General features: G+C 40.0%; 1 protein-coding gene across 3 annotated transcripts in view; it reads right to left on the reverse strand.

Moving 5' to 3' along the window:
* VPS13A (vacuolar protein sorting 13 homolog A) overlaps positions 1–26,374 on the reverse strand; it is a 181,439-nt gene that overhangs the window by 127,264 nt on the left and 27,801 nt on the right. For 2 of the 3 annotated variants that reach the window (XM_077344731.1, XM_077344732.1), the window contains 12 exons: positions 26,102–26,208; positions 24,272–24,331; positions 22,566–22,625; positions 18,266–18,346; positions 15,629–15,686; positions 12,219–12,346; positions 10,332–10,438; positions 9,736–9,907; positions 6,830–6,892; positions 5,765–5,894; positions 3,846–3,940; positions 2,043–2,185 (listed from right to left, as the gene is read on the reverse strand). In XM_077344731.1, the coding sequence (XP_077200846.1) occupies positions 2,043–2,185; positions 3,846–3,940; positions 5,765–5,894; positions 6,830–6,892; positions 9,736–9,907; positions 10,332–10,438; positions 12,219–12,346; positions 15,629–15,686; positions 18,266–18,346; positions 22,566–22,625; positions 24,272–24,331; positions 26,102–26,208 (1,204 nt within the window). Of the gene's footprint in view, positions 1–2,042; positions 2,186–3,845; positions 3,941–5,764; positions 5,895–6,829; positions 6,893–9,735; positions 9,908–10,331; positions 10,439–12,218; positions 12,347–15,628; positions 15,687–18,265; positions 18,347–22,565; positions 22,626–24,271; positions 24,332–26,101; positions 26,209–26,374 lie in introns of those variants that run through there. The other variant, XM_077344733.1, reaches the window with a different exon arrangement.

The following is a 26,374-nucleotide window of genomic DNA, read 5'->3' on the forward strand; positions in this document are numbered from 1 at the left end:
AACATTTTAATACAATACAATATATTAACCATTAAAATTCCCCATTAAAACCCCATTAAAACAATGACTAAGTCACAATGATGGCGATTAAAACTATTCCCGTACAGGCCCACTGGATGAGCAGAAGGGAACGGAGGATAATTGGGCATAGGATGGAACACTCTGGGGAACCAGGTCAGTTTAGTACTGGCCTCCCCCCTCCGGGGAGAGGGGTCCGATCTTAGCCCCGGGCCATCACCCGGCCTTAGACAAACGCCTGGCGGAAGAGCTCCGTTTTGCAGGCTCTGCGGAACTCAGAGAGCTCCGACAGGGCCCGCAGCTCTTCAGGGAGCTCATTCCACCAGGTAGGGGCCAGGACCGAAAAGGCCCTGGCCCTTGTCGAGGCCAGGCGTGCCTCCCGGGGCATGGGTGTGGAGATATGGGTATCAAGAACCTGTGGTGTGGAATGTTCGTTGAGTGTGGGAGAGGATATTGATGACAACCCAACCCGCAACTCCAAACCAATGAGCAAGAGGGCACATAAAGTTGTTAAAGAGTGTCAGGGAGAGCACTGCTCCCTGTGGCACCTGCAATGCAGTGCAAAGGAGTCATATACATTCTCCCCTACTGCAACCCTCTGTGACCTGTTCTTCAGAAAGGTTATCCACTTAAGAGCTGTCCCTCCAATCCCCATGTCAGCGGACGGTGGACCAAAATCTCATGATCGACCACATCAAATGCGGACGTTAGATCTAATCTAATAATACAAGAATGGCTGATCCCCCTCGATCCAGTTGTGTCAGAAATCACCCATTAGGGTGACCAGCATGGTCTCCACCCCATGGCCAGGAAGCCAGACTGACGAGGCTTTGCTGGTTCAGTAATGATTTTTTCAAGCTGGCGGGGCTTTGCTGGTCCAGCAATGGTTTTTTCAGAAGAGGGTGAACCATGGCAAGCTTGAGTCTCTAAGGGAACTCTGATGATAGGGAGAGATTGACTATGTCCCTCAGAGGTTTGGCTCGCCACCCAATTTGAGCAGCCAAGACGGGCAGGAATCAGGGGAATAAGTGGTTGCCCTCACTGACCATAGCACTTTGTCTGCTTCAGGTAAAGAGAGCTGCCTGAAGCCATTAAACCTAAGCCCCTACGATGGCAACAGAGCTTCCAGTTCACAATCTGCATCGATTGTAGCAGTGATGTCACGGTGGAGCGACAAGATCTTATCTGCAAAATAGCTCACCAAAGCCTCACAGCCTACTTCCAATTCTCTAATATTTTGACGCCCTTCCTCAAGGGTGGTAAGGGTCCAAACTACCCTAAAAAATTGGGCCGGGCGAGAGGTTGCAGATGCGATTTCCATGGCAAAGTAGTCACACATATCCAGGCCACTTACTAATACTAGATTACTGTTGGTGGTGTGTTCTTCTCAAAAGCAAGAAAAACATGAGGCATAGAACCACCTTAGGGAGAAACTTTAGACTGGGATGAAGGACCATCCTTTCATTATAAAATTTCAAAAATGGAGGTCTACACTCAAAGCAACCAATTAGCCAACTTGTGTAGCCAGTGTGGCCATAACAAAGGGGGCAGGTGGCCAATGGCTCAAACAAAGCCTCCATCAGGGCAGTAAGGACCAAAGACAGAGATGACTGTGAAGTTATTCTAAGGGTTAGAGAAAACATGTTTGTCAAGCCAGAAACTGATGGCTTATGTGCAAAGACCACTAATTCCTGAATATCTTAATGGAATGTTGTAATCGCTGCCAGATAAATCTTAACTGCAGAAAAAGACAAGCCACCCTCGACTTAACTGAATATATAGTAAGAAAGACTTCTCCACTCCTGTCTTCAGAAAGCTCATGATACAAGGCAGAATACTGACATCAAGATCCTTCCAACTGCTCTATAAAAGACTGACTGCAAACAGTTGTGGCAAAAACACATATCCATGAGTGCAACTGGATACAAACTTCAGTTTCTAGGTACTAACCAGCCTACTACTAACAACAAAATTAAAAAGATTCTAATTTAAAAAAAGAAACATTAGATTAAATGAAGTATTACCTTATTGCTTCTGCACCAGGTCGTTGTGTTATTGTTGTACATAAATCAATCAATGCAAATTTTATCAGCTCAGGCTTGTCCAAATTTTCCCTTACTGACACCTTCATGCTCAACAGCTTTACATATAGCTTTATGGCTTCATACTGCATAAATTGAAAACATGTCAAAAATCTTCAAAATATATTTTGTAAATATACAGTTGAATAATCACAACCTTATAATGTGAAGTTCAAAGTAAACTGCAATATTTATCGATTCAACTTGTAAAATATTCCATATTGTTATTTAAATGATAATGTCGTTTAGCTACAATTACTATAGATCAAGTGCAATTTTCTTGTTCTGATTCTACTGTAGCCTTTCTTAACTTTTTCACCATTGAGAAACCCATGAAACATTCTTCAGGCTTCAAGATACCCCAGAAGTGGCACGGTTGTGTAGAATATGATTGGGAAGCTTAGCTGTATATACACCCACCCAGGGCACTTGGCCTTCCCACCCCCCTCCAGGTTCATCACTGGCCATATACTGTACTGGACTCTGATTTTATTGTGCTACTTCAGACCAACACGGCTACTCATTTGAATCCACCCAATAAATGTTTAACAAATTTTAAAAATATATTAAAAATTAATTAACTCCCATCCATTTGGACAACCCTTCCAATGCTGTCAAGAAAGCCTGGTTGAGAAAGCTTGTTCTACTGCAACAAAATTTGAAAGTGTAATTCCTTTATTTTCATGCATTATCAAGGAAATGCTGAAGCTCCCATTTTCTCCCTCTCTTCCATCTTTTGTACTGGGAGAAAAAGGTCATGGCCAGGTATGCTCACACTAAATACCTGCAACATTTTCAAACCATAATGTATGAAGTACAAGATGAGAATTTTATTAATTATAATCAGTTTTATATACTGCTACTCCCAACATTGATGGCTCATGGCAGTTTACAGACAATGAAAAGCATCATTGATGTAAAATATCAATAACACTAAAAACATCTTGAAATATAAAAAAAAAACCCACAGTATCATAGGTACAAAAATTTCAAAAAATCTAAAGGATCAAAATGGCAGAAATAACTATTCACTTTCCCTGGCATCAATTCACCATGGCATCACTAACAGGTAGATAACCTCCAGGGGGAGATTGTACAATGGATTCAGACATGTCTAACACCCAGTCCAGTAATCCAGGGGGGAGGGGGGTGACCAGATTTCATAACCTCGGGGCCCTGCCTGTCTGTTTAGAACTATATAAAGAATGTTTGGAATACTTTCAAGTATTTGTTTACATGGCTAACTATTTTCCGGGGGGGGGGTGGACGACCCATTTTCATGTTCCATATCTAACTGTATTAATTATTTCTACACCATCATCCTGGAACCAGCTCAGGGTGGTGTACATCATACAATAATTTTTACAAATAATTAAAATAAAATAACATAAGATAACATAATAAAACATTATAATAGTTTAAAACTTATTAGCAGCATCAACAACCAGTAGCAACATCAATTACTGTCATTCAACCCAGCAACTGGTCACTATCAAAAGATCTTTCCAGATTCAGATATATCAATGGCGGTGTTTTGTTGGGTCGGGCATGGCCTGTGATCAGAGATATGTATGTAAGTTGCTGTGTTAGTTTATGTAATTCCTTAGGTCATTCCTTAAGTCATAAAAGGAGAAAAAACTGGCCTGAATGACTGAGAATCACTCTACCTCCCATTGTATGGTGTCAGTACACTGCATAGAGAACAGTATCTGCAAACCAATATTATAAACTAAATCATGCTCTCACCTTTTTGGGTAATGTAGGATCAGCAGCGGTTTCACTATAACCAATTGCTGCATAAAGTTTATCCTTCTCCTGTGGAGTCATCAGCTGCTCAAGACCTAACATATTAGCCAATCAATATTAATGAAATCAATGAAAAACAAATTGTGGCTGTCATGTTACCACTCATCACACAAACTACACAATTATAAATATCCAATTATTGATAAAAATAACTTTCTAAAAGCAATTTGAAGATAGTTTGCTGCTCATAAAATTTTATTTGTATACCACAGATTAAACTTTCCAATACAAAAAATGAAATTTCCTGCCTCCCTTTACCCACTGCAACCCACTAATCTCTTTAAAATTACATTTCTGGGGGATATGTGACCCTGAAGAACATCATAAGGGGATCTACAGCAGGAAGGCAGAATTAAAAGACATTGCCAACTTAATCTGGATTCAAACAATTTTACCCGCAGAGCAAGTTGACTCAGAACTCAATTCAGAAACTTAGCATTTACTACCACATGAACAGTCAATATCAAGTATATGGACATAAAAATGCACAAAATAAGGTTCTACTTCAAGAAAAAAAGGATGTTAAAGTAGTATCCTAGATATAAGGCTATCACATATACATTTAGCACAAGTATGATTCCTTGCATATACTGAAGAAAAATGCTGCAGGCCTGAGGTCTCATATGCACAGGATATCAGCTAGCAAACAATTATAACGAGTAGATAGCCATCTATCGGAGAGGGGATTCTGTGAAGGCAAAGGGGTGGCAGGTTACAGTAGGTGAGCGACTGGGATGTGAGTGTCCTGCATAGTGCAGGGGGTTGGACTAGCTGACCCATGAGGTCCCTTCCAACTCTATTATTCTATGATTCTATGAGTAGTATCCAATAGTCACAATTTTACATCTATAACACTGAAATGAGTTGCCATATCAATATGAAATATTTCCTTTAAAAGTCTATTTTGTAAATAAGCATTATATGTTGCATTGTCTTACTGCTCCTATGGTACAGAAGTTCAGGCAAAAGCGGTCCCTCTCAAATTCCACATTTTTTGTGAATCCATATATTTATAAGAATTTTAGCTCTTCTCTTAAACCTAAAATATCTGATCAATATGATCAATGAGTACCTCCTTGAGCTAATTTATTTTAAAATACTTCTCTAGTTGTTCAGTCATTAACAATGGTAAATTATTACAAAAACATTTTAGATTGTAAATTTATTCAGACGTACATGCCTGTTTTGCTTACAATGCTATACAACCAACTGATGCATATATGTATGCTTTCTGTAACTGTTTTCATAATACTGTGATCAGAATAATGTGGGTTATTCTAAAGGAATTATTGAGGCTTAATATCTAAATAATCCTATATTATCATGAACGCTGAATTAGAAGTCCATTCCAACCCTCAGGTGGTATTAAATGTGGTGCAGTATATGGTGTAGACTAAGTTTTTGGTGATCAGAAGTATGTGTTGTGTTATGTAATTGCTTTGGTCATAAAAAAGAGAAAAAACAGCTTTTTCAGGGAACTTACTTTTTCAGGAAAAGTTACTACTCATTATTAAAGTACTTGCTTCTAGAATGAATACCTGACATGCCTACCTGAAGCACTCATGGTGGCAGATCTGAGGCTTTACAATTACTTAGATTAGATAATAGTAGTGTAGGTGGACCAACAGTTTGACTGGTGGTGTAGGTGGACCAACGGAATGAACAAAAATTATTACTGATTTTCTGTACCTATTTAAATAGTCTATTTTCTATATGTTTCTCTGTGTTACGTACGGAACAGAAAAATGCCTTAAATCTGGCCAGTCATGAATAAGAGAAAATGAATTAAAATGTCTGTTTGTTATACAAGTTTCCCTAGATAACCTGAAGTAACACCCTGCCAAAAGACATATTTGTACCTTTTGGTTCTTGTACTTTTTCTTGGCCACTGCCTCTGCCCCATCCCCACATCCAACTAAACCAGCCTTTAGACTCTTCATCATCTTGCTTAGCTCCTGGCCTGAATATTCTTAATCCAGCCTTAGCTGCCTGTTAAGAGAAATAACAAAATTATATTATTCAATATCTAACATTAAATGTCTTAATACAGCAGATATGCATAAGTGGAACAGAAACTTCCTATCACGGTGGACCTTTCTGGCCCTATGTACAGAATCATTAGACATTTACTAGCTGATAGGTCCCCAGAAATAATGGAACTGGTGGCCAAATTCCTGGCCACTGTGATACAAAGGGACAATCAGCTAGGCAAGAAACAGTTCTAGAACAGGGGCATCTACAGTTGGTGAAAACTGCTGATTGCTGGGCATCCTGGAGGAATCTATTGTTGGTTGCTGCTTATTTTATTTAATTTATTTGTTTTATTTAGACTATGTAATTATTATCAATTAATTATGAATTACCCCTATTTTGACAATGTTTTTATATGCCACTTTTTTGAAATTTGAAATTGGAACAGAAACAGACGCAAAGAGAAATTGAGTAAGGCCAGAAAAGTCCTTACTTTTCTGTGGGACTTCTGCTGGAGGCAGATAGCAAACTCTTGTTTAAGGAATTTAAATTTCTCTTGTATAACAGTAGAAGCATGGCTAGCAATGAAACAGCTACCTTAGCAACACTAATTAATGCCAAACTTTTTAAAAACCCTGGAAACAAGAGGAATAAAATTAAATAACTATAAACTGTGAAATGTTATAGAATATACAATTAACTACTTGAAAGGAGATGCCAATATTGATACATTTTATACAATGAATTATTTGAAATGAATATACACAAATTATTGCATTGAAGCTTGATTTCTGTTGTTATTTTGGGTGAGGGTTTTGTTTGCCCAAACTAGGGCAGAATGAAAATTTTAACAACAAAGAGCTAAACTTATAAGTTCAAAAAAGAAAAGTAAAAAGAAAAAGAAAAGAAGAAGCAAACTCAGAACAACAGCTCCTCTAGATTAAAATATTTACCTGAACTTCTGCCTGTTGTCTTGCCAGGGTAATGTTGAATATATCTAAGGTCTTCTCCAAACCCTACAAGTAAGAGGAAGTAACATATTACATATTGCAGAATTCAATTAAAGCATTCTTATTTATAATTCACTTATGCAATTTATATACCACCCCTTGTTGTGATGTCTCAGGGCGGTGTACATAAAACTAGTGGGGAACAGGAAAGGATATAAATGGTTAAAAGCACAGCATATGAGTAATCACAACAACTGAGGGTTAACAGCAATAATCAGGGACAATTTGTTGTCAAAGTTGCCTGGTAGAGGGACAGGTTGTGAGACAGTCCCTGTCATTGGCCACAGCTGAAAGCCTGGCAAAATAGCTCAGTCTTACTAGCCCTATGGAATTGTCTGAATTTTGACAGGGCCTTGACTTCATTGGGGAGCTCATTCCATTGGGCTGGGGCCATGGCTGGTAATTTGTTATTTATTATTATTATTATTTATCTTGTCTTTGTTACAAAAAGAAAGTGAATTTAAAATCTAAAACTTTATTGTAGGAAGGGAACAACTTAAAAAGTGTAAGACAGAGACCAAATACATGTACAATTGTTCAGACTTCACTGCAGCTTGGAACGAGACCTGGGAATACACAGTAGTATGCAGGAAAGGGAAGGACTTATAGGAAAAGATAGCTGACATCACAAAAGTATTCTGAGAGATCGTTTAATATCTAGCAGACCACAAGAGACAAATGGATGGGATTGTTAAAGACAGGTTCTCCTATGTCAAAATAAGCATGCAGTGAAAGATATGTTCTAAATTTTTACTGGTATGCAGTGAAAGATGTGTTCTAAATTTGTACTGGTATGGATAAAAACTGGACTTTAGTATTGCAGAAAGAAGCAATGTGATAGACCCCTGAAGAGCTTTTTAAACAGTTTAGCAAAGATAGTCCTTCTCCATGATAAGGTAGATATATAGAGATTCAGTTTGGCACTTCACAGTCTGTGCCAGAGCTGTCCTTTTTGTAATTTTCATGGATTTGACAGAAAGCACACTGGAACTGGAACTGGCATGTATATTGCTGCTAGTGACATTTTGCAGCAGTTTCTTAACTCCTCGCTTTCATTTATTAAGGATTAAAATGGCTCTAGATTCTGGAAAAGTAAAAGCTTGCCAGCAAGGCCTTTATGATAGAAACAGGAATCTCAAATATGTGTGCTGTTCAGCTTGGAATCTGATTGGGCCTCCTTTTTGTATGGCTGCAGGAAGAAATCCAGTTGAGGGTGGGACTGCCACAAAAACAACTGGTTCTGTGGCTATTCCATAGATTTTGCCATCTCATAGCCTAGATCACAGATGCAGATTTTCATCCCAATGCCTTCACCACCACCACCACCACTGTTTCATTTGCTGTGAGAAAGACTTTTATCTGGAGCAGTAAAGGGCAGGTGGGAGATTGTAGTCCTACTTAGGGCACCCCAAAGAGGACCTTAATGTTATTCAGTGATTCTCATAATTGGATCCCAATATACAATAATACAGTATACAGTATGTCCCCAGATTCTCTAGGATTAGTCTCAATCACAATAGCAAGAAATGGAAGCAAAAATATATGCATGAGACTGTTTCCTGAAGTAAAATTTGATAGCCACTGACTGGAGGGGGAGGGCTTGGTCTTCTAAAATGAACATGATATGATCTGATTAATCTCTATCACTAACTATGGGGGGGTGCTAGTGTTTGGTGTCTGCAGAAAGAAAGAGTTGCCTACCATATTCTGTTGAGATAGAAAATATCTAGGAGGTTGCAAGAAAGGAAGCATTTACACAGTGAGTCTCCAAGCCATTTTGTGATACACTCTGCCCTTTTAATGGCCAGACAGAAATCTGTTTTGCAGAATGGTATTTCAGACAATCTGAAGGTTAGTCAAGGAAATATTCAGTTTGTGATGTGATAGCAATCAGGCATCTGACTACAAATATTAGAAAACCATTTGGAGGTGTGAGATCAAATGGGTGAAGGGAATAAAAAGTTTAGGTGGCAATGATGTTACTGAAAGCTGTGAGAGTTGATATCATCCAGCAACACTGTGAAAGAACCCAGATAGGGGAGAATAAATTAGAGCTCTCTCCTCCTCAGTAGAAACGTGATTATTCCATTTGATAAAGATCAGCTGAGAGCAAAGCCAGACACCTAAGTCGCTGAGAGCTAGTTTAGTGAGGATTACTTCTGTGAAGAGTAGAGAGCAGGTCACATTATAGGTAGGGTTCTGTAAGAATGAATAAATCTAATTAAGAGATTGAGCTGCATGAGACGGAGAGGGAAAAATATGTAGGTGTAGAAGTGAAAAAGAATGCAAGGAGCACCATTATTTATCTTCCCAAAGAGCATAAAATGAAGAGCTTTTTCAAATTAAGCTGTTATTTTCAAAAGACACTCTGAAAGTGATTCCCAAAGTGATAAACATGCAGACCCAAATTCTTATAGTTTAGAGTAGAAAACTGTGTGGAAAGGCATGCCCACTGTGCTTTGTTTGTTCATCCCTTATTTCTCTGCTAATTAGAAAGAGCACACAGAACAAAATATATTTGGTTTATCCATCCCCAGTATATAGCTAACAGATTTTTACTTCCTCCAGCCCCTGAAAAGCCAAACAAAGTCACCCGTTTATTCTGGGGAAGGGGGAGAAATTAACAACACATACCTAGCCTGTGGAGAAATGCCTTGCTGCTCACATAGCTTCAGCTTTCAGTGAGCATGTGTTCACTTTAACTATTTATCTCAAATTCCAGTAAAATTGTGAAAACAAGTATTTTCTACTGCTTAAATAAATATGTAATATTAATTTTGGAAAACTTTTATGAAGTACCCATTATTTTAAGTATCCATGGTAAAAGTTCAAATTAGCTTAAAACGAACCTCCAGTTTCTTCAAAAGCTCCTCATCAGGTTTCTTTGTTGTTATTTTTATTTTATACAGATCTTTATAGTTCTTCATGCTGTTCCTGTGGTGATGAATATGATCCCATGACCACATATACAGCTTGGGTTGGATATTTACTTCAAGAATGCCATATATAGCATACTTCCACCTAACAGGAAAAGAATTAAAATATTTTGGCTATTTTAATATAAAAAAGCAATTCCAGGACCATTGCTTACCCACCACTCCCCAATATTACCGATTACCCCTGTAAATTTCTGTTACAACAGAATACCATGTAAGTACCATCTGCAGGGCTTTCTCTCCAGAAAATAAATGCTTTGGAAACGCATTGATTACTGACTTGAAAAATATATATAAGATTCTTAAATCAACATGGAAGTACCAAGTTCTAATTCATACTCAATGTGCTGGAAAATATCTGATAACAGAATTAATCCTCCAAAAGTGCTTTCCTCACAAAAAGTGCTCCTAGAATTGCACACCAGATTGTTTCCCAAGAATTTAGACAAAAATCATTCCCACACATAATTTTAAGATGTAAGATTCTTAAAAACAATTCAATACATTACCATTGCTTGGCATTGTTGTGTACAGGAACATTAGGTCTATACTTCCTATACGGCAAATTTCTAGTCATCATATCAAGTGACTCAAGCAGTTCCATAATACTGAAATACTACCAAAGAAAATACAACAGAAGAACTCGTATCAATCATGTCCAAATAAATTAGTGCAAGAGATTTAAAAATCATGTTAATACTACTCCAAACAGATTAACTCTTGCAGAGCTTTTGTTTTATTATGCCAGTAATTAATATCCAATACTTCTGGTAGTAAATAACACTTTCTTCAAAGTAAAAAGGCAAATGCCAGGATATTCCCAGGAAAGCTAGATTCAAGTCCTAAATCACTAATCTCAAACTCACAACTAGACAGGACTAGCTACATTCATTTCTCAGTATAAGCAAAAACTGGCAATCTAGTTTCTTTCTTACTCAGTGAAGGTCCACGGTCTAGAAAAGAAAGTTAACAATCAGGGTTCATCCCAAGTGATAAAGTTAACCTGTTGCCTGAGTAAACTGGCCACATGCATTGCAAAAAGTAGAGAACAGCTTCTTGCATTTGTTTCATTTAAGGAATGCCTTCCAAGCAAGTGAAATACCCATAACCGGTAAAATACTTTCCAGAGGTCATCAAGAAATCTAGAAGAAGAGTGCTAGATCCTTTAAAAGATATGCTAAGTGATACCTGTAATAGGAGACCCAAACATATCGTATTTGTCATGTCTTTTGAGACAACAGCTCCTTATAGATCCAAGGATGACATTCAGTCATGGTCAGTATGTGATAATGTTGTGGGTGAAAATGTTTTAAATAAAATAAATTCTTGGCTAATCTATGCTGTTTTTCACTCAAACAGGATCCCCAAGGTCATGACCATCAAAACATTTCAACATCACAACTGCATTAAAATAAAGTGTATATAAAATAAATAGTTCAAATGTACACACAAACACACATAATAACAGTTATCAGGATACATCAATTCAAACAAAAAAGGCTTCACCTGTTGACAGAAGGCAACTACAGAGGAAGCCAGACTAATCTCCCTGGGGAGGGAGTTCCAAAGTATTAACACCATGATCAACAATGTAGTTTCTCAAATTGCCACTCATGTAGCTTCTTCTGATGATGGGGGCACATGAAGTATTGCCTCTGAAGATAATGTGAGTAGACAGGTAGATTCATATGGGAGAAAGAAATCCTCAAGGTATGCTGGTTCCAATATATATAGGATTTACATATAGGATTTAAAGGTCAATACCAGCACTTTGAACTCCACTGACAATCAAATTGGGAACCAACAAAGATGGAACAAGACTGGAATGCTTTTGTCCCTACAATTATCTCCTTTCAACACTCTGGCTGCAGCATTCTATACCAACTGTAGATTCTGGACATCACAGTGGCAACAACTTTCCTGCCCAGGAAGAGCCAAAGCTGGATCACCAACTAACGTCAGTAAAAGGCATCCCTGACCACTGCTGCCACTTATTCATCCAACAGGAGGCCTGAGTCCTGCAGCACCTCCAAGCTACACACCTACACCTTTACGGGAAGTGCAACTCCATCAAGAATAGGAGATATCCTAATTTCATTTAGACTCACTCCCCATTAAAAAAGAAAAAAACTGAAGTTTGAAGAACAACGAAACAGTCTCCAAGTGAAGAAAATTCCAGTAATTCCCCTTGGCAGTTTCTAACAATAATGGGTAAGAAAGCAAGTCTCTGGAGAGATGGAATATAGATTTTTTAAATCTAAGTAAATCAATAAATTTTAGGTTGAAAGGCAAGTACTTGTAAGTCTGGAGACAAATCTCATCCAGAAAACTATTGATGGGTGTACTACTGATTCAGTTTCTGAATATCTGTAACATTTATATTTATAGACAGTTACCTGTGGTTTATTAAGTTCTATGACAATATCCTGAAGATTTACATCTAGGTCTAATTTAGGTGCAGAAAAGTCAACATCGGATCGTGGATTCATACGGAGCTTGGCTTTAGCTGAAATTGGACGGAGCACTAGAAAAGAGAATTTTAGACTATTCAAAAACAAGTGAATTTTTTTCAATATTTTGTGAAAAAATAACAATAGAAAAATATTAGCTCAGTCTGCAGCACCCCACCTTCCCACTGTAGCTTCAATTCCATGGACAAAGTTTGTGATTTCCACATCCCTTGTAGAAGGAAGTATTTCCCACCACTTAGCAGACTGCAGACTTAGTCTCAATTATTGTCTATCCAGTCGTAGACAGAGTTGTGCTGTGAGCGTGGACTACTTTAACAGCACTTTGAAGGTAAACATGATTCTGCTATCACCGAATTCTGTAAACTCATCTCCAAACAATCCTGATTGAAAAAAGGCTATGCTCCATTTACTTCATGGAAATGCCTTTATACTCACTAATTGGTAGGAACACTCTCTCTGAGTCACAAATATCTCAGCTATTTACAACCGACTGCTGCTCCAAAAAAGAGATTCTTTCACTCTCTATACAGTGAACAGTTTACAGAATTTGATGATGTTTGTCCCCTGGATAAAGTGTGTGTGAAACAGGAGGCTCCAGTATCTGTTGGGAGTTTTTCCTAGCATCTCCCGCACAGCCTGACCAGGAAGTTCCTGGACTGTATTTGAAGATTTAACAGACACAGTGGAGACCTGGAAGTTAGAAGATTGCATTCATTTTTATGGGACTCAATATGTGACATGTGAGTTAAAAATAATGTCTGCGACAGATGTGTTATGTAATTACTTGTATAAGTGAATAGTTGTATATATTGTTTTCTGTCATTTATTTTTAGATTCTTGTGTATAGTTGTAGCGGAATTTTCCCCCCTATAAGTGAAGAACTATTTAATAAAGTTATATGGTGTTTAACAGTAATTGATGTTGTTTGGTCAATTAAGATTTATGGTTATTTTTGTACATTGGGCTTTTTCTATTGTCTGTTCCTGGTTGCCCTTTGTCTCCTTTGTTTTTATTTATGGTCCCCTTCAGGACTGAAACTGGGGGGGTTGCATCTGATGCTCTCTTATAAAAGGGCAAAATATCCAAGCCACAATCATCCTCGCTGGAGTCTGCTAGCTGTTACTAAACAGAAGCAGAGTTGTACAGTACGAGTGTTGATATACACTAGGAAGGCATGTATTCAATCTCATTCCTCCTAATCACCTTGGGCATATCACTTCAAACCAACTACATTGAAAGTTGTTGTAATGATAAAATGAGATCCTCATCTAGACCACATACTGTTACATGGAAATTCAGCAAACAGATGTATAAATATAAATTAATAAATACATACTAACCAACTTGTACCAGAATGTTCTATTATATATCTCATGTTCTATTATATATCTCTATTTTTCTTTTGATCCTACCAAGGAAAACCTTATTTCTATTTTCTAGAAAGGAATAGCAGGGAGAGGGAAGGTCTCTTCTTTTAAGGATATGCCAACTAAGAATATTCTCCTGTATTAAAGGATCTGTCATTCTGTTAAATTCTCACACTGTTTAAACTGTAATCATCTGTGCAATATCAGAAACTCAGCATTAAATCAAAAACAAAGTTATCCACATTTTTAAAAAATGTGTTTTAAAATGTATGCTTGTTGCTTACTCACTTGCTAGTCAAGTTAAGCATCAGTCTACAAGTAATGGAATTCTGTAACTGGAACTCCCAATGTTGTAATTTGACCCTAAAACACAGATGTGGGTAACCTCATGAAATTGACTGGATATGTAACACTGATGGAGGAAAGGAAAACCTTTGTTTGCCCCTCTCCCCTAGTTAATTTTCTTCATCTCTTTTCTTCACTAGTTCAGGCCCTGTATTGAGATAAATCAGTTGGAGGACTGCTTTCTATTGGAGAAACAGTATGAGCGTCATGGACCATCTTGCCTTAACAAGGGAGGATGAGCCCTCATCAGAGGAAGAGGACAAAGTATCCCCAAGCTCTGCCTTGGCAGATTCTTCTCATGAGACCAGGTCTCAAGGTCTTCCCAAAGGGACCCTGAGCCAGCAGGGCCCTCAGACCTAGAGGCCCCAGCATAAACCTGCTCCACTATGTACTCCTGAAACATCGCAAGAGCAGGTAGGACAAAGGACTATGGTGCTCCTCTTTGTTAAGAAAATGCTCAAAGAGACTGATAAATCATCATAGGATCTGGGCATCAGTACTTCTCAAGAGCATAGGAGCAGAGTCAGCTTCTAGGGAAGAATCTGACATGCGAACCAGCAACACCTGTAGGAATTCCTATATAAGGCTGCAGAGAGGTTGCAGCTAGTATCTGCAGCTTTGTTGTCTATCCCATCAGTTGCCTGAGCTTCTTTGTATCTGTTCTTGTAACCTGATCCTTGGAATGCTTTTGACTCTGCTTTTGGAATACGTAATCTGACCCCAAACTTGGGCTGCCTTCTGATTTTGCCTTTGACCTTGTTACTGGACCCTAGGACATTTGGACTGTTACCTGAGAACCAAAGCTGTCAGACTCTGGCAAATGGGAACTGTCTCCTGCTTGGTGACCAGGATTATTTAGGGTCAAGTTATGCATCGGGTTCCAGTTACGGAGACCAATCATGATGTGTAGTTGAACTGTTTTTAAATGCACATGTTTATTTCATCACACTATTTAGAGCACATATGGTAAGAATTTAATGAGCTTAAATTTTACAGGAGCTTGCTTTTTTACTTTTGTTATGATGTACCTTTCCTTTCCATTACCCAATAAAAGCCCTATAGCTCAATGCCTTGAGATACTGTACCCTAGACAATTTTCAGAAAACCACAAGTAGAAATTGAAGGCACAAAATGTACATAAGAAACCACACAGTTCCAGACAGAGAAAAATAAGTTTATGGCAGAATTTACATCAGTTACTAAAAGCTACCTAATGTACATTGTATCCTCCCCTACATTTTATCCTCACAAGAAACCCCTGAGGAACATTAGGCTGGAAGCACATATTGGCCCAAGGTCACCCTGTAAGCTTCCACAGCAGAGTGGGGATTCAAACTTGTGCCTCCCAGATCCTAGTCCTACACCATGGTAACTGCCAAGGAGAAAGGTTCTACTTTAGCCTTTTCTTTGACTAGCTAGCTTTCTGTCTGTAGGGGTCTTTCTTCATGAGGGGAATACTTAAGCATCTGAGTTCCTGTGTGAGTATGAAGCGATACAATCCAGATATCGGTTTACCACATCACCTGCTCTCTGCCAGATCTGGGCCTCAGTGATGGCAAGGACAAAGCAATTTATGACACGTATCAAGAGTCAACATTTGAGAAAATGTAATCTATAGCTTACCAAAATCATAGCCTTCTGGAATCACATTAGTGCCTGCAACTCCATGCTTTAAGTGATCCTTTCAGGGGAAAAATGATTTGGTGTTTTTTAAAAAATGAAGCCTTAAAACTATATATTAACTTACAGAACATATACATTACAGAAAGAAACAGATGGTAAAATGAAGCAATATTCTTAAACTAGTCAACATTCACCATTAATGTTATTTGTTGTTGTTGTTGTTATGTGCGAAGTCGTGTCCGACCCATCGCGACCCCATGGACAATGATCCTCCAGGCCTTCCTGTCCTCTACCATTCCCCGGAGTCCATTTAAGTTTGCACCTACTGCTTCAGTGACATTAATGTTATATTAATACAAAATGAGTTACAGAAAAAGTAGTCTTAAGTATATGATAAGTATATGATAATTGCAATGAGATAGAAATGTCAGAGTATAAGGAATGAGTTCACAGGTATATTTTCCACATTGAATACATCTTGGAATAAGGAATGTTGGCTAAGAATTACCTGTCGAGACAGTACTAATTTCAGACATATATTCATGATCACTTACCGTATTTGCCGGCGTATAAGACGACTGGGCGTATAAGACGACCCCCCAACATTTCCACTCAAAATATAGAGTTTGTTACATTATATTACAGTACTATGGGCCACTATGGGCAGCTATGTCTATCTCAACTGAAGTGCACCCGGCGTATAGGACGACCCCACCACTTGGAGGCATGTTTTTCAGGGGGGGGGGGAAGTAGTCTTATACGCCAACAAATACTGTAGTTTGGATGACACTGTTCACACAGCTAAGGCAGAGAACTAAAAATGTGGGCATCCTTCCCTGGCCAAGAAGTTCATCTGTCCCATCACTGATGCACCAAGAGACAACTTCACAGGTAAAACAATAAAGTATAAATATACATAAAACTCAAGTACAGATCTAGGCAATGCAGTTGATGCCCATGGGAGTCAAACTTTATTTATTTATTTATTTGTTTGTTTATTATATTTATATAATATATATGCATATGCCATAAATAATGTGGACCAGGATTATTACTTATTTACAATATTGTTTACTCTGTTTGTTACATACCACAGTTAGCATAATTGAAAAGGAGAATGTAAAATTAAGTCCAAGGAAAATGGGGCCAATTTTCAATAAAAGATGCTTTAAAAATAAATAGGTCTGAATGTCTTTTCAATGATAGTTTTAAGTGAATAGGCCAAATGAATGAGCAGAAACTTTAGTTAACCATTCTTTGTACACATAGTTCTAATTAATGTGGTTTTTTTGACAGGGGGGTTCCTCACAATTTCTCACACTATTCTTAGAAGGCACAAGGAGAAATAATCACATGCTTTGACTGACAATTTTTGATAGTGACTTTCTGCCTGTGTATGAATATAAATAATTCAGAACTATATATCTCAGTTCATTGAGAATCTCATATCTAATTCCAATTATGGCTCGAGAGTGTAGATTTTAAAAAATCTGAGTAGAACTAGATGAGATTTTTCTATAAATCTGGGAGAACTATCAGGTTTGTAGAAATATTTGAAAGAATAGTAAGGGGAATATAACCTCAACATTAAAGGAAAAAGAGATCCTGCAACACAACACTGCAAGATCTCAACCACCCCCATGCTGGACACAGTCTAGTAATCACCAAGATTTATTTCCAGGGCCAAGGAGAAGGGACCAGTAGAGGCAGGAAAGGAAGAAAACGATGGCAACAGGGGCAACGTGTGTCTTAAGCCTGAACATTTCAAATTTGCTTAACATATAACCGGATTCAGCTTCCACAGTGATAATCATACTCCGAAGAATCAAAATGAATTCTTGCTGGAGTAAATACTCCAATATTCTGGAATAAATTAAAATACTAAAATCAAGTGTAATATCATGAGGGCCTCTGTTGGATCAGACTATTGATCCATCTAGTCCAGCAATACTGCATCCAGTTGCCTACATCAGTCTTCATTTGAAACAGTGTTGTCCACTCACCCAGTCTGGAGATATATTCATTTTGATTTTCACTATCCTCAATAACTTGATATCATCTACCAACTTGGTTACTATACTGCTTACCGACAATTCCAGATTGTTTACGAATAAAGTAAATAAATTAAATGCCAACACTAATCCTCTATAAACTCCACTGCTTACTTTCGTTCATTATAAGAACTGTTAACTTATTACTGTTCTCTACTTTCTGTAATTTAACCAATTTTTAATCCATAAGAAGACAAGACCCATAACTATTGAGTTTACTCCAGAGTCTTTGGTAAGAAATGCTATCTTTTGGAAATCTAAGTATATAATATCTATCAGGTCACTCTTATCCATATGGTCATGATCATGCAAAGAATGCCAAACACCTTGTGTGGCAGGACTTCTCTTTGCAAAGGCCATGCTGTTTTCTTCAGCACGATATGTTCCTTCAAGTAGTTAATTATAATACCCTGGATAATAATTTCTACTAAATTATTCATAACAGACATTCTACAGTTTCCTGGATTTCTCTGGACAGCTTTTTAAAAATTATATTAAACCTTGTAATACAGAGGTGAATTTTAGAAGTCAGCCACATCACATCTGAATTCTTTAAGGAACTTGGGGTATATGTTGTTTTACTCACCAAAGATTCATTATAACCACCATGATAAAACATTTCAGACTTCACATTCCAGTATGCAAAAAAGTTGTCCAATCGAACAAGCTAAAATCAAACAGATTAAGCAGAAATAAAGTAGTCTTCCATCATTTAGTACTTGCAGTATTATACATAGCTGTTAAATAAGCATACATTCTGATACTACAGCTTTGGTTATATGAATATCAAATTATTATATTTAATACATTTTATAAAATGTTATATCTTAAATGCGGGATATTATTTTTCCAGAGAATCCTGAAGGTCAAGGTCAAACAGTTCTGAACAAATGAATACTCTCAAAAACTAGCTGTAGCTATTTATTCTGATTATTAAAACTCATATTGTCAATACCAGCAAAAACTTCTACAGTGCAGTGAAAGAAAAGGAAAAGATAGTATATGCTGCGCAAGTCTATACATTTTAATAGAACTCTGGCCAAAAATCCAAATTATTCCTTTCCCAGTATAAATAATGAAAATAAATATCTGTAACCGCTCTGCGGTAATAAATAAAAGGCTAAGGGCAAGTTGGGAGGAGTTAGGGTGGGCGCTGTCTGCGATAAAAACTCGGAGGGGCAAATCAGGAGCCGCGAAGTCCTGGACCAAGTAGGCAATAGTGAGGCGCGCAAAGCACGCCTCACCATTGCCTGCTTGGCCGTCGTGGACTGCGCCTCGATGCGGGGAAAGGAGCAGGGACACCACGTCTTCGACGCAGCGTCCCTGCTCCTTTCCAGCCGCACACCCTCCAAACTTGCTCGGGGAGCAGGGAAGGAATCCCATTCCTCCCGTTCAGCCCACGCCACTGCCGCCGGCCTCTGGAACCCGACCACCGCAGCCGCACGACCCAGGTGAGCCACCGCCTGCCGCTACCCCCCTTCGCTTCCTACCCCCCCATCCCGCGCCATTCCGACTATCGAGCCCTCCTCCGTCGCCGACCCCGCCAATACCCCCCAACAAGCCCCGCCGACTGCGCCGCGTTTCACCCCCAAAACCCTACCCCCCCAACACGAGACTTTGCCCCGCCACACACCCAGCCACCCTCCCGCGCGCCCCTACTCACCGTGTCGCCCATCGCCCCATTCTCCCCCTGGCCTGCTCCATGCCGCTCTGACGCCGCGGCTGCTGCAACGCTAACAGACTGAGCCACGCATGCGCGGAGTTCCGCACATGCGTCGCTTCATTCCCCCACACTACCCCCGCCTACCCCACAACGACAGACCACGCATGCACCGACTTCCAGCCATGCGTGGTTCCCCTCTGCCTCCCCCCTCCCCCCAACCCCGACCGACCGCTCGACTCCTGCTGCCCGCCGGCAGCCCGACCCGTCCCCACACTGCACCCTCCACCCACCTCTCCCTAGCGCCGCTGAGCGCCCTCTCCAAGCCTCTCATTACTTGCCCATTTTTATAAATGGGCTTTGTTTCTAGTTCTAAATATTCCTCAGGTACGTATTCTGTTTACAAGACTTCCACAATTTTCAGGAGAGGATTTTCAGGACACTTAATGGGCTGCCAGAGGAATGTCAAGGAAGGGAAGACAGATCTTTATGAGCGCCTTGCATTTCCACAGGATCCAAGAAGTTGAGTTGGTTTTTATATGCCACTTTTCTCTACCAGGAGTCTCAGAGAGGCTTACAATCGCCTTCCCTTTCCTCTCCCCACATCAGATACCCTCTTAGGTAGATGAGGCTGAGAGAGTCAGAACAGCTCTATCAGGTTACCCAGATGGCTCCATATGGAGGAGCAAGGAATCAAACCTGGCTTGACAGATTAGAAGTCCACACTCCTAACCACTACACCAATACTATCATGGCAACAAAACCAATTTATAATGGGATATTAGGTACAAAACAATTTCTGGAATATATACATGCATGGTTTAAAAAAAAATCAAAATCAAAACATGTTTCCACATAATGCCATTCCTGGTTGCGCCTATAGAGGGAATAAATATGCCATGAAATAACACAACCTTGTTTGTAAGATGAGGGATAATTTAGAAATTCTCCAGAAAGGTAAAGAAAATGACAGCTGTGGTGGGAAACAGGATGGATTCTGATCCATCAAAATAGTGCTAAAATCACTATTTGGCCAAACTGTCCCAGAAACAAGATAGGTGATTTTTAATTTCCAGCTTCAGCATTCCCCTCCCCACAGTGACCAATCATTCACACAACTTTGAGATGATTGGTTCAGAATGACTTCATGGGAAGTGTTTCGCCAAACCCACAAAAAGAATGAGTGGATCTGTAAAGTCACTCCCAGGGAGGAGACAAGCAGTTAAAACTATCAGCCTACTCTGGCAACATGCTTTGAAAACACTGTATTCCACACCCTCTCAGTTGATCATAAGAGACAATTAAAGGAGGGCTGAAAGAGTGAATACATGAAAGCATCCTTTCCACATCTTGTGCAAGTGCAAATGTGCAAGTGCAAGCCGTGACACCTAAAATACAGAACTCTCTACCAGATCCCCCAGAAAAAGAAGAGTTGGTTATTATATGCCGCTTTTCTCTACCAGAAGGACACTCAAAGCGGCTTACAGTCGCCTTCCCTTTCTTCTCTCCACAACAGACACCCTGTGAGGTGGCTGAGGCTGAGAGAGCCCTGATAGCACTGCTCGGTCAGAACAGTTTTATCAGTGCCGTGGCGAGCCCAAGGTCACCCAGCTGGCTGCATGTGGGGGAGTGCAGAATCAAAACTGGCTCGCCAGATTAGAAGTTTGCACTCCTAACCATTGCACCAAATGGCTCTCTCCCAACCTGCCCCAGGGATCTTATCCTCTCAGTTCTGCCAGTTCATACAAACAGTTATATTCCAAAGGAAGAAAACCACTGAATGGATTCCCTGAAGTGATGCAGGTTATTTCTTCGCTACTGATTCACTTACTGACTGCTTCAACACTATTTATGGTCTGTTACTGCTGATTTATTAGGTTTTATTGTTTATTACCACTATACAACTGCTTCAGGTATTTTACAATGTTTAGCTTTTTGTTCAGTAGCTATTTTTGTTTTTATATTTTAACTTGTGAGCCCCCTCCCAGGGGATATTTCAAAATGCAATAGGGAAATCTCTTAAACAAGAGGATAACCTTCAAACTGAAATGCTCTTGAGAAGCCCTTATGTCAGTTATGAAATCTAAAGGTCACCCTTTGTTTTTAACCAACATTCAATACATCACAGGTAGCAGAAATGCAGGGTAAGAAAACACATCATGCTTGTGGCACAGAAAGAGATTCAATGCAAAGAATAATGTTTAAACAGAATGATCACTAGCAGCCATTGTGGATTTATTTATAACTAGTAATTAAGCCCGCTGCAGCTTAAATGCAGCGGGCACTAGGGTGGCATTGGATTTGGCGGGGGTGGCAGTGGGCTGTGGGTGGACTGTAGGCCGTGGAGGGGAGGGCAAGACAGTCTCGCGTCGTCCGGGGGCTCCTGTGGGCGTTTTGCTGGTGCGGGCTGTACCTGCAGCGTGTGAGGCAGTGGAGCGTGGTTGTGGTCCTCAGATCATCGAAGGGGCGGCGTGCTTGGCGCGGCGTGTGAAGCGTAGCGGCCGCGGCCTGTCCCGGGGGAGCGGCTGGCGGGGGAGGCGGTGGCTGGGCCATCGGGGCAGCCGGCGCCATTGGGGGCGGGCGCGGCGTTGGAGGTGCAGCGGTGGGCGGGAGCAGCAGTTGGAGGCGTCCCGGGGCGGCGGCGAGCTGTGAGCGGCAGGCGAAGGCTGGCGCGGCTGCCGGAGGGGCCAGTGGCGCGTTCTTTCGGCGGCGGCAGTCTCATGGGGCGGTGGGTGCCCTGGGTGGCGTTCTGGCAGCGGCGGCGGCAAGACACAGCGAGAGGCGTGAAGCACTTTGCGCGACTGCCAGGGGCTCCCTCGGGTGGCGGCCTGACGCAGCGAGAGGCGCTTCGCCCTCTCACTGCGTCAGGCCAGGAGCAACTGCGAGCTGCACTGCGCGCGGCTTGCAGTTGCTGGGGCTGGGAATCGGAGGGACCAATCAGCAGGCGCTTTGCGCTTGCCGATTGGTCCCTCCGATTGTCTGTCGTGAGGAAGGGTCCAATCCGGACCCTTCCTCATCACGGACAAATCCTACCTCGGCAGCCCTTAACGATTTATTTAGTCCGTGGCGCCCATGGCGCCACGGGCGATTTAAAGATTATTATATTTGTTTTGTGCCCTACTTCTGGAGACTCAGGTACATAGCAATTTATTTTCTCATGTATAATACAACTTGGTGATTTCCCAAAGAAAAGTTTATATATAAATTATTATATCTAGAACATTACCTTATAGAACAATTTAGCAGTTTCATTTTGTATACATGGATTCCAGTTTTGATCTGAAGTCTGAAAGGAAAATATAAAGTCTCGCTTTAATAGGTACTATGGAATAAATTCCTGAGGTTATCTTATGTCACAAAAGCAAATGGAGAGATTATAGCATGAAGATCATCCATACCAGGGAATTTTCACAGCAAACATTTTCTCCTCCATCTCACTCTACTACACCTGTGTTTACGTAAGCATTACAGGCACAGGGACTACCACTGTCTATGAAATCTGTGGTGAAGAATGACATACTTCCATTCCTCATCATCCACATTCCCATAATTGTGAGTACTATATAAAGAAAAAAATCTCATTTTTCAGATTATTTTATAGGTGTCCCATTGCATTACACCTATCCCTTCCAGGGAAGTACATATATAATTTTCAAAGCATAAAACTAACAACCTCCTGCAACCACATTAAGCAACCTCTTGTGAACTGTTTTAAATGGTTTTGTTAAGGGGGGGGAACTTAGTTCCAGGCCTAAGTAGTATGCAAGCACTCTCCCATTCAAGAATAACCCTTGTCAGAGAGCCCAGTGGGATGACCCTGGGTTATTGTTCTTAGCTTCCTGCTTGGAACCTCTGAGCAACTTCCAGACCTGTAGTTCCTCAAGGTTGTATGTGTACAAGAAAACTAGACTTTGTAGAAATATATGAAGGATTATTAAATTAATAAAGTAACTGACAACACAGCAAAGTCTCTTAATCTCAGCAACAAGAAAACAAAGAAGCTAACTTTTGTAATACATTGAATACCTTGGTATTAGAATGCAACTCACTTGCAGTATAAAATCCAAGCAGTAACATGAAAAGCATTCCACACGTTGCTGTCCATCATGATGAAGCATAATATATCTAAGCATACTAGTATGGTGTTAACATAACTCTCCCTGGCCTAGACCATTATTACTGCTTTCTATCCTATGACACTGGATGGTCTCTTGGGTCCAATCAGGGGTCTTCTACTCAGGAACTTTCCAGAATATGTTGGCAACTGCTCCTAATTCCCCCCCTCCCATTTGGTTATACAAACTGAGCACAGGTTGTCATGATTTGCCCAATTACTACATTCTTGCTTCCAACTTTGAAAGAGATAAGGATGGGGCTTGTAGCAACATTGAAATCATAAACACCTGCTAGCAGGCCTAGGCCTTCTACTATTAACATTAACCCTTGAGGGAATGTCAGAGTGCTGAGCCTTACAACCTTGCAATACATTGCATGAGATTAGTGCACTGGATTCAAGCTCTTTAAATACCAAAAGAAAAATCTGCTTTTGTCTGGCAAGATGCTCAATCATAAAACCATCAGAATGTCTACTTAGAAAGCAAAAGTTCATTAAAAATATCTCAGTTGTCATTCCATGTCTGTAAAGCTGTCTGCCTGAGGCCTATTGAAGCCCAGAGCTAGGTCTTCTGCAAATTACACAATGCATTTTTATTCATGCTTGATTTTTGTGATTAAGTGTAAAATGGTTTGCAGTTCTAAAATTTGCTATCACTTCGGTTTTCATGTTCCTAATCATTATTTTCATGCCAGAGATAATGCACTGCAAATTTAATTTTATATACTTTTTAAAAAAGGCAGAAAACCCCACAAAGTATGGGAAGAGATTTTTTAAAATTAAACATGGGATGAAGTAATAGTGGTTAAAACAAATACCTGTAAACTAAGATTCTGAAGTGAGACACCAAATGACAACGGAATATCTTTGTTAGTTATCTGAAAAACACAAAAACACACACAAATAAACCAAAAATATTAAATTCGTTACAAGCAGTTTGAACTCTGTAACATGTGGAAAGTAGGTTTAAAAAATATATATATCACTTCCCAACAGGCCTACTGAAAAGTGTCCTGCCTCTTTCAGCATGTTAAATACTAGGGTCCATTCCGCACAAGTTTAATGTTGCAGGAGTGTGGCAAATTGTAATCGGTACTAATATGCAGTTATGCACGACGTCGTACACAATCTGCCACACTCCTGAGACAGTCCCGCTAAAAGCGCTTTGTTGTAGCGCTTCCAGGGAAATCCCAAAAGGTGGATTCACCCTCTGGAAAGCGCTACACTCTTGCAAGCGATCTGCAACACTAGCGAAAAAGACCTGTGCGTTAACATCGTTGCGGTTTCAGCAAAGTCCCTCCCCCTGGCTCTCTCCTCTGAACTTCCGGCGAAGCAATTGCCATTTTTTTTTCTCGGAGCGAGCAGAAAGCAACTAACCAACGAGCCTTCATTCACCCAGCGAGGCTTCTCCAGCTGCAGTCCCTTCACAGAGCTGCTTTAAAGCTCGCCTCAAGTCACCAAGCACAACACAGCCCCGTTTACAAGTTCCCTTTATTTTTGGCCGAAAATCACGTACGTGCATGGGGGGGGGGGATTTTTTTTTCACTCGGGGGAGCGTGGCAACGATTAATTGGCAGCTCACAGGCCAGCTGCCAGCTAGATGGGTCTCTACGTTAGGAGGAAGCAAGGAATCAAAGAATCAAGGCATATTCGTTGCAACGTGTGAAAAACCTGTTCTTAAAGGCAAAGGGGCTTTTCTGGAACATGGTAACAACCACCCATTGGCTGCTCGCTTGATTGACAGCCAGGGGCGGGACAAAGCACGGAAAAAATCGCTTCCTTTCTAGCGATTTTTGCCAAGACCAGAAACCTGTGGGAAATGATTGAAATGCTACTGGATTCCACTACAAAGGCAGGTATGCGTTACGCCGAATTCCACTATTTAAAATTCCGTTTTTTCTTTCCGAAAGCAATTTGCCACTTTGAACCTTGTGCGGAATGGGCCTAGGAGATAGCAGGCTTCAATAGGATTTATATAGCAGCTGCTATTCACAATGTAAAAATAATTTCATCCATTGTTTCCTTCTATTGTCTTTGTCCATAACAATTTTTTCCTAACAGCAGAGTGTGGGGTGATTTTCATCTATTCTTCCTTCCCACTGCATGCCTCCAATTCACCCTTAAGGTCACATGTTCCCCAGAAGCAGCATTTTGGGCAGGAGTAAACATTCCAGTTCTGCTGATGGAATGCCTTCTGTTAGCAGAGGTTTTCTGTGGGATCCAAGCCTTTTTCTTACTCTGGTGTGTCTAGCCTTTCAAATCCAAAAACCTTTATTTTAATTTGTTTACAGGGCCTTAGTAATGCTATAGGAAAGAATAATAATAACATTCCTTAAAATACAAGCTTGAATGTGATGGAGAGATAACTGCTAAATTTTCTGCCCATAAAGTTCTACAGAAGAAAGAGTTTAAAAAACAAGATGGAAGCAAAACCAACAACAATAACACAACCTACAAAGAATTCAAACCCAGCTTCCATGAATTCCACTATTTACAGGAAGTTCAGTCTGCATTCATGCAGCATACATAAGGAGCTCACAGCCTGAATCATCACTGAAGCAATATTTTCAATTTCCTTGTAATGTAGAAAATGTATATGTAAAATTGTTTCTGCCCACTACTATTTAAAGAAATATTGAAATACTTACATCATCCTCATATCGAATCTGAATGTTGGAAATTTTCAGCTGAAGATTTTTGATGACCTGAGTTACTAGTTTTTCTACAAAACTGTCTTGCTTCTCTTGTGCTTTATCTAAATTAAAATACAACCCAGTGTTATTAAGCATACAGATTCTAAAACAAGGAGGATGTTAGCAAACTTTAGCAGTTTAATATTATGTACCTTAACTATGGGCCTAGAATGATATAAAGGCATTCAATCACATATGTAATTTGGGCTAGTTTTGCTCTGCATAGTG

The sequence above is a fragment of the Paroedura picta genome, chromosome 7 (assembly GCF_049243985.1).
Source record: "Paroedura picta isolate Pp20150507F chromosome 7, Ppicta_v3.0, whole genome shotgun sequence".
NCBI classification, from domain to species: domain Eukaryota; kingdom Metazoa; phylum Chordata; class Lepidosauria; order Squamata; family Gekkonidae; genus Paroedura; species Paroedura picta.